This window comes from Notamacropus eugenii, chromosome 6 (assembly GCF_028372415.1).
Source record: "Notamacropus eugenii isolate mMacEug1 chromosome 6, mMacEug1.pri_v2, whole genome shotgun sequence".
Taxonomy (NCBI): domain Eukaryota; kingdom Metazoa; phylum Chordata; class Mammalia; order Diprotodontia; family Macropodidae; genus Notamacropus; species Notamacropus eugenii.
The window spans coordinates 36,288,836-36,301,635 of NC_092877.1; the positions used below are offsets into that span (position 1 = coordinate 36,288,836).

Below are 12,800 nucleotides of genomic sequence, written 5' to 3' on the forward strand. Positions count from 1 at the left end.
ATCAGTCCCGTGAGTAGCTCCTACATTCTAGCTTGAGAGAGATGGGGAGACTGTCGTATTAAAAAAAAGTCTAGCCAGTAATTGATGGTCATTTAAGCACCTAAATTCTTCAAAGAGTACAGAGTCCTCAATGTAGCAGAAAAATTTTCTGCAGAGATGGAAGATTTTCTTTTCAAACATCTCATTCCAAGTTGAAAAAATAGGAGATGAACATTTAGGAAAACCTTGCATAAGTTTATGCACTCATCACCTTTTATTAAGTACCTCCTCTGTTTGTACAAGGTGATATGCTACTGGCTACCTGGGATAGAAAGAGAAGACATGGTTCTTGCCCTCAGGGAACTCATTTCCTAGTAGAACAGATAGGATAAGCACACAAATAACTACAGTGCAAGACAGAACATGGTGTTCCTGAAGTTTATTTTGAGCCAAGTTCTGTGAGTTTGGAATATGGTATCTGAGCTGAGGCTTGGGAGACAGAGAGCATCTCAGCAGGTAGACATCAGAATTGCTGCAAGTAGAGGGTGCAGGGTGAGCAAAGTCTTGGAGTGGGAGAAGGCCCAAGATGATGGATGAAAAAATATTTAGTGAGCATTTGCTATGTGCCAGGTACTGTGCTTTTAGGACTAGAGATAGAAGTTAAAAGGCGAGACAGTTAGTTCTCTAGGAATTCACATCCTAATTGGGGGAGATGACGTATGTTGAAAGGTTCATTGGCAGAGTGACCCAGAGAGGCTTGGAGGTATATCAGTAGGTTAAATGGTATTTCATGGCAGGTCTGGAGGCCTCAGTGGCAGCACGTAGGCAGAGAATATGGTAATATGTAGTGGGGCTCCAGTTTTGGATCTGCAGTTGGTGCCTCCCTGCTCATTTAAGTAGTACGAGCATCTATGTTTGCTCCATGAGGTCTCAGAGGCCTTAGAGGGGCCCAGCCTATCCCTTCCAGGAAGGGGAGAAGGAATCTGAGAGAATAAGTTGGCCAAGGGATTCAGTGTTTGGGGAAGGTATGTCCGGTGAGTAGCCCTGCTGAGTGAGTTCAGGGAACAGACAGAGTAAGGCTGAGAGGGAAACCTGGAAAGGTTGAGGTTAGAGTATTAAGAGGTAGGAGGAGGAAGATGAAGACTGAGTTACCTGTATTTTGTGTTTTTTAACTTGACCTGACTGGAATAACTCAATTTTCCTCCAAAAAACACATTTATAATAAATCAAAAATTTTAAAATTTAGAACGATCAGGTGATTTTAATATGATTATACAGATTTGTTGTTGAACAAAAAAAAGTCAGACATTCTGGGTGATAATAGTTGAATTCTTAATATAACTGGTAGAAAATATTCCTTAGAATAACACCAAGCTATGATACTTCCCAAAGACCATGCAGTTTTATGTTACCTTAAAATTATTCTCCAATTGTTTTGCATACATAGGTCTCGTCTCCCCAGGCAAACTGTAGTAGTAATTATGCACCCAGACATTGTCCTAGGTTCCTGTTGCTGACTCCGGATGGATTTATTCTGGTATTAAAGATGCCTCAGATGTATAGCTATACATGAATCATTCTTGTGTACAAGATAGAAATATCCCCATTAACACTATATTTGAAAAAGATAGAATTATGTCTAATCATGTACTTGACCTGAGAATTTGGTCGAGAGAGGGAGGGAGGGAGAGAGGGAGGGAGAGAGAGAGGGAGGGAGAGAGGGAGGGAGGGAGAGGGAGAGAGAGGGAAGGAGAGGGAGAGAGAGGGAGAGAGAGGGAGGGAGGGAAGGAGAGAGAGAGAGAGAGAGAGAGAAAGAGAGAGAGAAAGAGAGAGAGAGAGAGAGAGAGATTGCATGTGGGGAAAAGCAGCATTCATACTCAGTGCCCTGTGCTTCTGTGAAGCCCTGCCATGGAACCATGTGGCCCCAGAACTGTCATTGGCTAGAAGGAGTGGTAGAGTGATGAGGATTCCTGGGCTGACTCTGGAACTATAGAAATAAGTTAGTTTCTAAACAAGTGATAGGATTTTCAGAACCAGGCTTTCTAAAGAGGAGAAGTTTATAGGATAAAGTTGAGTCCATGCTTGGTTTACTAACCAAGCATTATGGAGAAAAGAAGAGTTCCTGGGTAACACTGGACAGTGTAGGACAGTGGTACTGGACCACATGTTCTGGAGAGAAGATTAGGGATTCTTTTACTAAATGGAGGACTTTCAGGACCAAAGAAACTAGAGTCAATCAAGGGATGGAGACCTGATGTGGAATAAACCCAGACCTTGCTCCTTCCATCAGTGAGCTCACAGAACCAGACCAAAAACAGAAAGGTGCAATTTTAATTAAGTGGGAAAGAAATATCCAGGAAATATTAATTTCAAAAAAGCAGGAAAAACAGGATCCTGATAGAAAAGTCAAGGAAAGAAAAGGAAAAAAGGAAAGATTCAGTATTGAAAAGAGCCTGAGAGGTCAAGGAAAGCTAGGGGTGTAGTTAGCTTTTTTTTTTTTTTTTTAACATGGTTCTCCTGCTTTAGTCCCTCTGCTACCTTTTTAATTTTGTTCCCATGCCCTCTAAGGACTTACCTCTGTTTGTGATTATTTTCTCAACCTAAAATCATGGAGTTGCTGGAATGAATCCTATAGGCCATTACATGTTGTAGGTATGAGATCTGAGCCATAGAAGGGCACTGTGCCTTGCTTAGTTAAGCAACAGAATAAATAAATAAATGAATAAAGCCAGTCTCCTGGCTTCCAGTCCAGTTTTCTTTTCACTGTACTAGACTGACTTTCCTATATTTTCTGTAAAAAAAGATTTTTAAAAAGCGTCCATTATTGATTATGTGGATAGGTACAAAGCAGTAGGTAGATGAACTCTGATGTTTTTCCAAAACATTGCTATCAGATTTTACATGCATTGACTACAGCTGGTTAGTGATGTCAAAGCAGTCTTTGAGTGAACAGTATCTTCCTCATAATAGACCATGCAAATATGTCTTTGCATATCAAGGCAGCAATTGAAATAAAAGACTATTCCTTTGATGATATGTAGGAAGGACTTCCTGACCAAAAGCTGAAGGACTCAGTGTGCAGAATGAGACATATATTTTTGGATGTGGTCAGTGTAAGAATTTATTTTCCTTGACTATGCGTATTTGTTACAGGGATTTCATTTGTTCGTTTTTTTCCAAGGTAGGAGAAAAATAGATTTTTCTTAAATTTTAAAAGTTAAATTTGAAAAACCAATATATTGGAAAGAATAATTTTAGGGGAGGGAGGCATTTGGAGGGTGCACTTTAGAAAGTGGGGGTCTGAAAAAGTAAACCAGTGCAAAAAGTTCTTATTTCTAAGCCACAGGAATATTGGAAGACAAGAGAATGAAAGGTTTATTTCAGGGCACCAACTATGAAACTCGTGTCTTTTCTCACTGACCCAGTTAGTAGTAATATTTCCAAGTGGCCAATTCTACTTTAATGCTTTCTTACATTAAAACAAAACAAAAAACCTGGGTAGAGACTACAAATAAATCCTCCAGTCAGAGAGATCCTGCCGTCGCCATGATTAACCAGGGACTTTCACAGAAAGAGAAGAAAACATAAATCCTTTGGACATGTTGCTGCTTAGGGTGACCTCAGTTCCTGAACTGTGAAAATGTGATAACTCTGAGGACACCATGGGAATCCCTTTGCATTGGCCGTTTGTGACTTTCCTTCTAAAGTCAAGGCGTGATTCTTAAGAAAATGGTTAGATGCTGGAAACTGACCCCTTTTATTAGGTTCACCTTCTTAGTCCCAGAGATACCATAGTGTTTGTCCACAGCATCAACTTCTCAAAGAGGAAGGGGCTGAAAGGAGAGGCAAGAGCCCTTCAACCTCTTTGTAGCTATTAATCCTGGCCCCCGCTGGCCTCTCGCCTTTTGCATCAGAAAAGCTTTCTCGTATTTTATTTTAAAGGGGGCCAAAAACAGCTGTGTGAGATTTGAGAATGGGATTTTAATGGTCACTGAAGGCGTACAAAGGCTGGGGCTGCAAAGATGAAGTGTACCAAGGCAATTGACTCCTTTGTTTGGTGTGCTCACAACATTCAGGCTGCTAACTGAGAAAAGAAAATCAACTGGAATTTCTGAGTGAGTTCTGCTTGGGCTGGATCTTCAGCACATTTGGAAACAGTTATCTTCAAGTCGTTCTTGACATGGAGAACTTGTCGAGGGAACCAAATCTTAGCTTGCTCCTCGTGTTATTTGTGAAGTCAACAAAGGGAGTGTGACCTGAGCTATTTCTATAGATGTTGCTCTTTTAAGAAAAATGGTTCTTCCTTGACTGTTATATGAAATAGGACTTTCACAGGGAATAAAAAAGGATTTGTTCTTTCCTTCTTACCCAGCCTCTTTCTGCCAATGGTGCCTTTCCTGGCTCTCTGGTCCTTTAAGAAACAATGCCAGATCTAGGATGTTGTAAGAAAATTCTCTCACCTCTCCAAAATGGGACCCTTTAAAAGGCTTCTAGTGCCTTAAAAGACTCCAAAGAATGAATTTACATACGCAAACAAGTGTGACTAACTTTCTGGCAAACCAACAGGCTCTTCGTCTATACAACTGTAAGATCTGTTCTCTGCCAACTGTATCATGACAGCAGTAAACCACATTGATCAGCCTCTCTAAAAGTTGTCATTGGCATAATTCTTGAAATCATTCTGATACCATTCATGTAAATATCCTCTTATATTAATAACCTTATAAACTGCTACGTGCCCCAGGTGGGTAACTTATTCTTTCTGCTTTTGACCTAAGTTTATTTGGTAAGAGAGTTGATGTCAGGATATTGAGTCCTTGTTAGGCTAAGAGGCAGTGATTATGTTGCTGATCGAGAAGGGAAGAGTTCTTTGATGCTCTTTGCCAGTGCGATCAACTGACAAACAGGGTGTCTAACCGTTCTTTGAGTCAGAGGGGGATTTAGAAGTGTCACGGAAAAGAAGGATTGCTACCAGACTAATGGATTGGTGGAGTCAGAGACTAACACTAATTATTTGTGGTCAGAAGAGTGCAGTGTTTAGTATGGAGAGGACGTTTGATTGGAGTCAGAGGAGGAAGAAGAGGATGAAGCCCTGTAGGCGGTTATGGTTCCTGTAGCTTTGGTCTCGGCCCTCTGTGGCCCTTTTAGAATTGTAGTCTATAGAGGTGCTCGTTGTTATTCATACTGTTGTGTGTTGCCTTTGTTGGTCAGTCATTTCTCAGCTGTGTCTGTCTCTTCATGACCCCTTTTGTGGTTTTCTTAGCAAAGATATGGGAGTAGTTTGCCATTTCTTTCTCCAGCTCATTTTACAGATGAGAAAACCAAGGCCAACAGGGTTAAAGTGACTTGTCCAGGGTCACATAGCTAGTAAGCATCTGAGGTCAGATTTGAACTCAGGAAGAGGAATCTTCCTGACTCCAGGCTTAGCTTTCTCCATGACACATTATCCCACAAGCAGAGAAAGAGTCTGGAGGAAAGTGGGTTCAGGCTTAGAGAGCACATGTGATAAAGGGGTGACTCCCAGCTCATTGTTGCTGTGCTTCTTTTTTTGTAAACCTGGGGCCCTCAATAAGTTTGTCCTGAGGGTGTTATAGTTTCTTTGCTGGGCTCTTTATGGAGCCATGAATCTGCATCTAGTCTGTCCTTGGCTCCCAATTCAGACACTGTCATCAGCTGATCCATGCTACCTGTAGGAAGCTGATGGGAAGAGAGGAAGTCCAATATCCCCCGAATCCTGCAAAGCTTAAAAGGTCATCTAACCAAACTGGTAGAGGGGTGAGGAGGACAAGTCCAGCTGGTTCCCTCTCCTCCCCCAAGTTCTTCCTTCTCATGGATTTGCCAGAACATATGCTCTCCTGGCTTGCCTGCCATTCACTGGACCTCCACAGTTCCAGAGGCCATAACACAATTCATCAGGTAACAGAACTTAATGTGTGGCATCATCTCACTTAATCCAATGACCTTCAAAGACTTTTCATAGTTAATTTAAATTTCTTGACTGATTGAGATATGTTTTCACCTAATTAAAGTATCTGGGCTAAGAAAATGTCCTCACCTGATAAATGTGTATCAGAACCAATTTTTTTTTGGGGAGGGCATAGTTTTGATCCTTATCCTTCCAATAGTATGGTTACTAAGCCCATGTTCAATATAAGCCAAATAAGAAGCAAGCGATGAATGGGTGAAGTCATATGTAGCTTAACATTTGCTTATGACATGCACTGTCTATGTAAGGGGTTCTTAACCTTTGGTAGTCTGGATCCCATATGAGAATAATACATAACAAATTTAAAAATAAATTTTAAAACAAGTTTTTATGTACATAACATCAAATAAATAGAAACCCAGAGGAAACTGATCGTATTAAATACAGTTATAAAAAATTTAAACTAAGTTCATGGACCCCAGGTTAAGAACCTTTGTTAACTGGTAACATCCTTTAGGCGTTCCTATTTGTAGATGACACTGGGCTTAGTCTATCAAGTTCTGGAATGATAGAGAGTCTTCTAATTTGGTTATACAGCCATTCAGGAGAGTTCAGCCTAACAATTCATAAAGGAAGATTCAAGAGGATGAAGAATGCCTGTTATCCAGACTATATTGTGTTAGCCCAATGAGTTGATCCTTCTATACTTCTTGAACAGATTCTGCTAATAACTAGCATTAATATAGAACTTTAAGCTTTGCAAAACATCATCAGGTCCTCACAACAACCCTACGGGGCAGGTGCTATTATTTTATAGCCTCATTTTATAGACAAGAAAACTGAGGAGTTAAACGCCTTATCCAAGGCCATCTGAGGCAGGATTCAAACGTCTGATTCCAAGCTCAACACTCCATCCCTTTTGTCTCTAGCTGACCTCGGCGCTTCTGTAGATAATGAGCTGGGCCAGAATAAATAGGAAGGAGATAGGAAACCAGATTTCATTTTGGAGATTTATAGCATTTTCAACAATCCCAAGCTCTTCTTTGAAATAATAAGCTTATCTTTTAAACACCAGTATTATTGTAGTGGTGCTATATGAAGCATGAAACATCACAATATATAAAGAATCAGACTTGTGACCCAAATGGCAATGAAGCAATACGTTGTGAACTTAAGTAGGCTTCGCTATCTTTCCTAAACAATGACCTGTTGCAGAGGAACTTTGATCACGTTTCTATCCCCAGTTTACTATACCAGAGACTTAGATAAATCCCCTTGGATAAGATTTGACTCTGACTCTCCCTGTCTCCCTCTCCCTCTGTCTCTCATTTCACTCACAAGTGGAGAACTCATTCACTCTGTTTTCTGGTATATTCTCACATATATATGTTCTCTGGTTTCTGTTTGCTATCAACTTGGATAAATGGTTTTGTTTGCTAAAACAACAAGTACTGCTACTTGTGTGCACTAAGATTATCATCTAGGAGCTATGTTATCCAAAAAGAAGGGTGACCAGTCTGATGTAGTGAGACTGAAGGGTAATACATAGTATTAGTGATCATCACAACTAGCCTTTACGTAACTCTTTAAGCTTTGCAAAGCACTTTACATGTATTAACTCATTTGATCCTCACAAAAGCTGTAAAGTAGGTATTCCTATTGTGGTCATTTTATAGATGAGGAAACTGAGGCAAACAGAGGTTAAGTGACTTACCCAACGTCACCCAGCTAGGAAGAGTATGAATCAGGATTTGAACTCTGGTCTTCCTGACTCAATGTTCAGCACTATCTACTATGCTACTGTCTGCTTCTGTGTGGACACCCAGGTGCTTTCCTGATATTCATTCAGTGTTAAGTGGGCAGCAAAGTGTGGCGCAATGATTAGAGCATTGGGCCTGAAGTCAGGAAGACTTGAGTTCAAATCTGGCCTTAGACACTTACTAGTTGGGCGACCCCTGGGCAAGTCACTTCACCCTGTGTACCTCAGTTTCTTCATCTGTAAAATGAGCTGGAGAAGGAAATGGCAAACTACTCCAGTATCTCTGCCAAGAAAATCCCAAAAAGGGTCACTGAGAGTCAGACATGACTGAAGTGACTGAGTAACAACTGCAAAAAAAAAAAAAATACAGTTTCAGCCCTGACTGTGGAGCTAATCCCTTAATGTTAAATGTGGCTCTTTTGAAAGACTTGTCCTTGGGGAGCTGGAGGAGTTTTCACCCTTATCTTCACATCTTTACAACATCCCCAAGATAACTTGTCCAATGTTACATAATAAGGGATTGATGGAGTCAGGAACACAGAACCGAGATTACTTTTCTAAGTTAGAGCTTTATTTTTTGCTTGTTTCAGTGCTGTATCTATTTATCACCACATTATCTATTCATCTTTTAGATTTTTATAGATTGTGCCCAGGCTCTCTGCTGACCAGATCATTGTTTTCTGCTTTTTAGTCTCTTGCAGCGTTGGGACGTATGATGGAGGACAAGGGCGATGCATTTTGTGTCCAAATGGGACATACCAAGATGATGAAGGACAGATGACATGTGAACCTTGCCCTAACACAGAGGATACGGAGAACCAAAAGACCACAGGAGCTCGCAATATGTCTGAATGTGGAGGTAAGGAAACTCAAGCTGTTCCCTTTCACCCTTTGTCTTTAAAACAAGTAAAGATTTTTATGTTATCCACTATTTAAATATAAGCTGTGATCGCCTCATTCTATACACCAAGTAAATATTTCTTTGAATTACTGAATCGGAAGCTTTGCCCAAAAGATGTTGCTGTTATTACATTTTTTATTTAGTGTGAAAATGTAATCACTTAAGGTTTGAGAGTTTGACCAGTGTACACTGGTTTAAGAATGTTGAAAGGAGTCAGATTGTCTTTTGTTTGAAACACAGACTTAACTTATTTATTTTGAAAAACTTGTTAAAAATTCCAAAGAACATAAAATTCTATTTATGTCTCTCAATTCTTTTCAGATTTTAATATCCATGCATATGACTTTACATGCTGTAATTATTGGCTACAGACTATTTTATGTACTGCTTTTTTTCATATATACATCTCCAAGTAATGAAATGAAACACATGCTTGTCATTTTTAATTGCTGTATAATATTCCACTATGTTAATTATACTATTGTTTGCTGAGCCATCACCATATTGTGAGGCATTTAGGTTAATGCCATTTTTTTAAAGAACTTCTAAATTTGGTTTTACTTTTTTTTTAATTGTGATATCTGAATTTCAAATTGTGTCTTAGAAAAATTTGATTCTGAAACCAAGCTAGATCAGATTTTTATAGGGTATATCCATTTTTATTTGTTTTGCTCTAATTTTTATTTGAGAAGAAATAAAGGTACAGGAAGAAGGAAATACTATAATCTTGTTAAAGAAAATACAAGAGCTATTGACTCAGAAAAATTTGCAAGAGATTTGTTATATTTTATTACATTTTAATGCTGAAATGTATAGTAATCCCTGCTCCTTTTCTTTTCATGTCTAACACTGTTGTCAGATTGCCATGGCCTAACCCAGAAAAACTAATTGGAACTACTAAAAAAAATTCCCAGAATCTTGGAGTTGGAAGTAATATTGGTAGTCATGGAATCCAGTCCATACTTGGATTGGAATCCCTTCTGCAAGTGATCATACGGCCTTTGTTTGAGGTCTCCAGTGATGGAGAATCCCTGTGAGGCAGCCCAGTCCACTTCCGAATAGTTCTGCTAGAAGATTTTTTTTCATATCAAGACTATGTTTGCCTCTTTTTGCATGTCCACTCATTGTTCCTAGTTCTGCCCTTTGGGGCTGAGCAGAAAATAAGAAATGAGAATTAGAAAAATCTAATTCCCCTTTCCAAATAACAGCCTTTAAACACTTGGAGACTACTATGATGACCTGAAGGCTCCTCTTTTCCAGGACAAACATCCTTAATTTTCTCCAACAGTCCTTTATGTCATTATCTATAGTCTCCTCACAGTCCTGGTCATCCTCCTGTGCATACACTCCAATGGTGCCTTATAAAATGTGCCTCCCATAACTGAGCATGATAGTCCATATATGATCTGAACCCGTGAGGATCTTCTGTCTGTCTCTAATAAAATACAGCTTATTAAATTCATACATGATTCTAAGATCTATTAAGATTTTTCTTGAAGCTTGACTGTCATTTGTCCAGTTAGTTCCTCCTCCCCGACTTTGTATCAAAGGCACATTTGTAAAGCATGCCATCTTTGCTTTCCTCTGGTGCTGCACTGTGCCTGTAATTTTATCAACATGGAAACTTCATCCAGTGGCACAGATCTCAATTTATTCATGACTTCTTGTCTTCTGTGATACCTGTAAATCATCCATGTGTGATCCATTTAAAAAGTCAGAGACTTTCTTCTTTTAGATCTTCTAACATTCCATTGAAACACCTAGGCTGTTCAACTGTTATCCCTCCCTATCACTCCATGACTGGCCCGCCTCCTTTTCCAATTGTACATTCCTTTGTTGATATCTTTCGCATAATTTCTTTGTACAGGTCATCGTTGGCAGTACACTTCAGCCAAATTCCCCTTTGAAGCACCTGCTAAATAATAGTTATCTCTTTTTGCTTTTATCAAGGAACTGTATTTGATAAAAATACTTGCAGTATCTTGAATAATAATTTTGAAGAGGAAATTGGCATATTTAGAATAGAATTTTGAAAAGCCCTTTTGGAGTTTGATAACATAAATCCAACTGAGGCCAACTATACCAAAACAGAAGAATTTTTAAAAATTAGATATGCTAGACAGCTAGCATCTGTGTCATGGTTTCTGACTTGCCAAGCATTTTCCACTTGTTACCTATTTGATCCTGACTACAAACCTGTGAAATAGATGCTGTCATATGCATCGTTCTCTTTGGGTACCTCCACTTTTCAGAATCATTGGTTAGAGCTTCGAGGGACCTCTATACCTGTGATTCTCTGATCCTGTGTTCCTTGATGGGTGTCCAATATGAATCTCAACACGTCCAAAACAGAACGCCTTAGCTTTCCCTCAGAATCTACCCTTCCCTTCTGAACTTTCCTGTTTCTGTCAAGGGTACCCCAATCTTTCCAGTCACCTAGGTCTGCAGCTTTGTAGTCATCTTTGACCTACTCCCCTTTGTCCCACACATCCAGGCAGCTGCCAGGTCTGTTGATTCTACCTCCACAATGTCTCTCACATCCATCTTCAATACTTTTCCAGTCTGACTTTGGCCTGGCTTTGCAGACTTATCATTACATGTTATTCCCTTTCCTACATTCTAGGGTCTAGCCAAGCTGACTCACTTGTTCTTCCCACATGACATTTACTCCCCACTCTCCATGCTTTTGCACAGGCTCCCCTCCATACCTCACTAAATACAATGCGGAAGCTTATGAGGTTTCTGGCAGTGGCTGGTTGTTCTAACGATGTTAGATAGGCCTGTCTGTAGACACTGTCTTGGAGCTCTCTCTGCTGGCCCACTGCTCATCACTGTCCCTCCTCCCTTCTAGTGATTAACTTTCTTTTGAAATACCTTTGGAGAAACTTTTCAAAGAAACAGTCTCTACTTGCTCAGACCAAAAGAGTCTCTTTGCTTTCAGCCAGGGGACTGATTCTCACTCAGTATTTCCTTGATTCAAATGAAAAAAAGACTCCTAGGGATGGTCCAGATTTGGGTGTTTGGATATTTTTTGCCAGGCTGACAACAATCTGATTGATTGATGTATTGAACATACTCTACAATTCATCTAAATTGGATAAATTTTGAATCCAACAAACATGCTCCATGCTTTCTTGACTTGGCTTTTGTTTATACTTTTCTCCATATCTTGAATGTTCTTCCACTTCATCTCTGCTTTTTGACATCCTGCCCATCCTTCCAGGCCCAACTCAGATTTCCAGCATCAGCAAAGCCTTTCTTGACTGTCCGTAACTAAAGGATTTCTCCTTCCTTACTTTTGATAGCACTCTACGGTTGTGTGCTTAACTATACTCGAGTCTCTGTCCTCTATGTCTGTGCCCATTTCTTGTCTCCACTTACTGTATCCTGAATTACTAGAGGATGGTAGCCCTTATTTATCTCAGCCTACCACGTTATATAATTAACATATTTGGTCCTTAATAAAGGTTTGTTAAATAGAATCTTTTTGAAGGCCAAGCATAAAAAAAAATCTTACGGAAGTGATTTCATAGGACCAAAGACTTAGGGCTGGAAGGGACCTTGGAAGCCATTGGACGCAACCCTTTCATTTTACAGGTGAGGAAGATGAAACCAAGAGAGGTTCAGTGACTTGCCCAGGGTCCACATAGCAAATATCTGAGGCAGGATTTGAACTCAGGCTTTTCTGACTCCAAATTCAGCACTCTATGTCCGCTGCATCATTTCCTTTGTGTTAATGTCAATGTAGTGCAGACAGTAAGATAGTAGGAGATGGTTTCCAAATGGCTATGGATTTATAATAGTGGTTAGGAGTTACCCTAACTCACTTGTAGTCTCTATGAGATGGTTACGCCTTTGGCTACTACACGACTTGCTAGCATATTCATCCTCATCATCCAGAGTTCTAGGGTAATCCAGGAGTATATTTGGATTTTTCCCAGTTAATTTTTACAGTTGCAATATCTCTCAGTAGTTAATCAGCTGAATCAGTGTCCTGACTCCTGTTTAGTATTATTTAGTATTATTACTTAAATAAATATATTTTATTTAATAAATTGGAGAAACCTCTTTTCCCAATAAGCTTTGCTCAAATCTCTCTATATATCAAAACTCGTGATCTCTGAGGCTTAAATATTAAAGTTACTGGCTATACAGCTTATCAACATGGTAACCAATAATAACACAAAGACATAAATTATTGTGTACTGTGTTTAACCTGTGAGAAAAATTACAAC

The 12,800-nt window shown here is 39.5% G+C and overlaps 1 protein-coding gene across 2 annotated transcripts in view; it reads left to right on the top strand.

The window, feature by feature from the left end:
* SCUBE2 (signal peptide, CUB domain and EGF like domain containing 2) overlaps positions 1-12,800 on the top strand; it is a 75,861-nt gene that overhangs the window by 47,935 nt on the left and 15,126 nt on the right. For both annotated transcript variants that reach the window (XM_072619478.1, XM_072619479.1), the window contains exon 15: positions 8,356-8,523. In XM_072619478.1, coding sequence (XP_072475579.1) covers positions 8,356-8,523 — 168 coding nt within the window. The remainder of the gene's footprint in view (positions 1-8,355; positions 8,524-12,800) is intronic.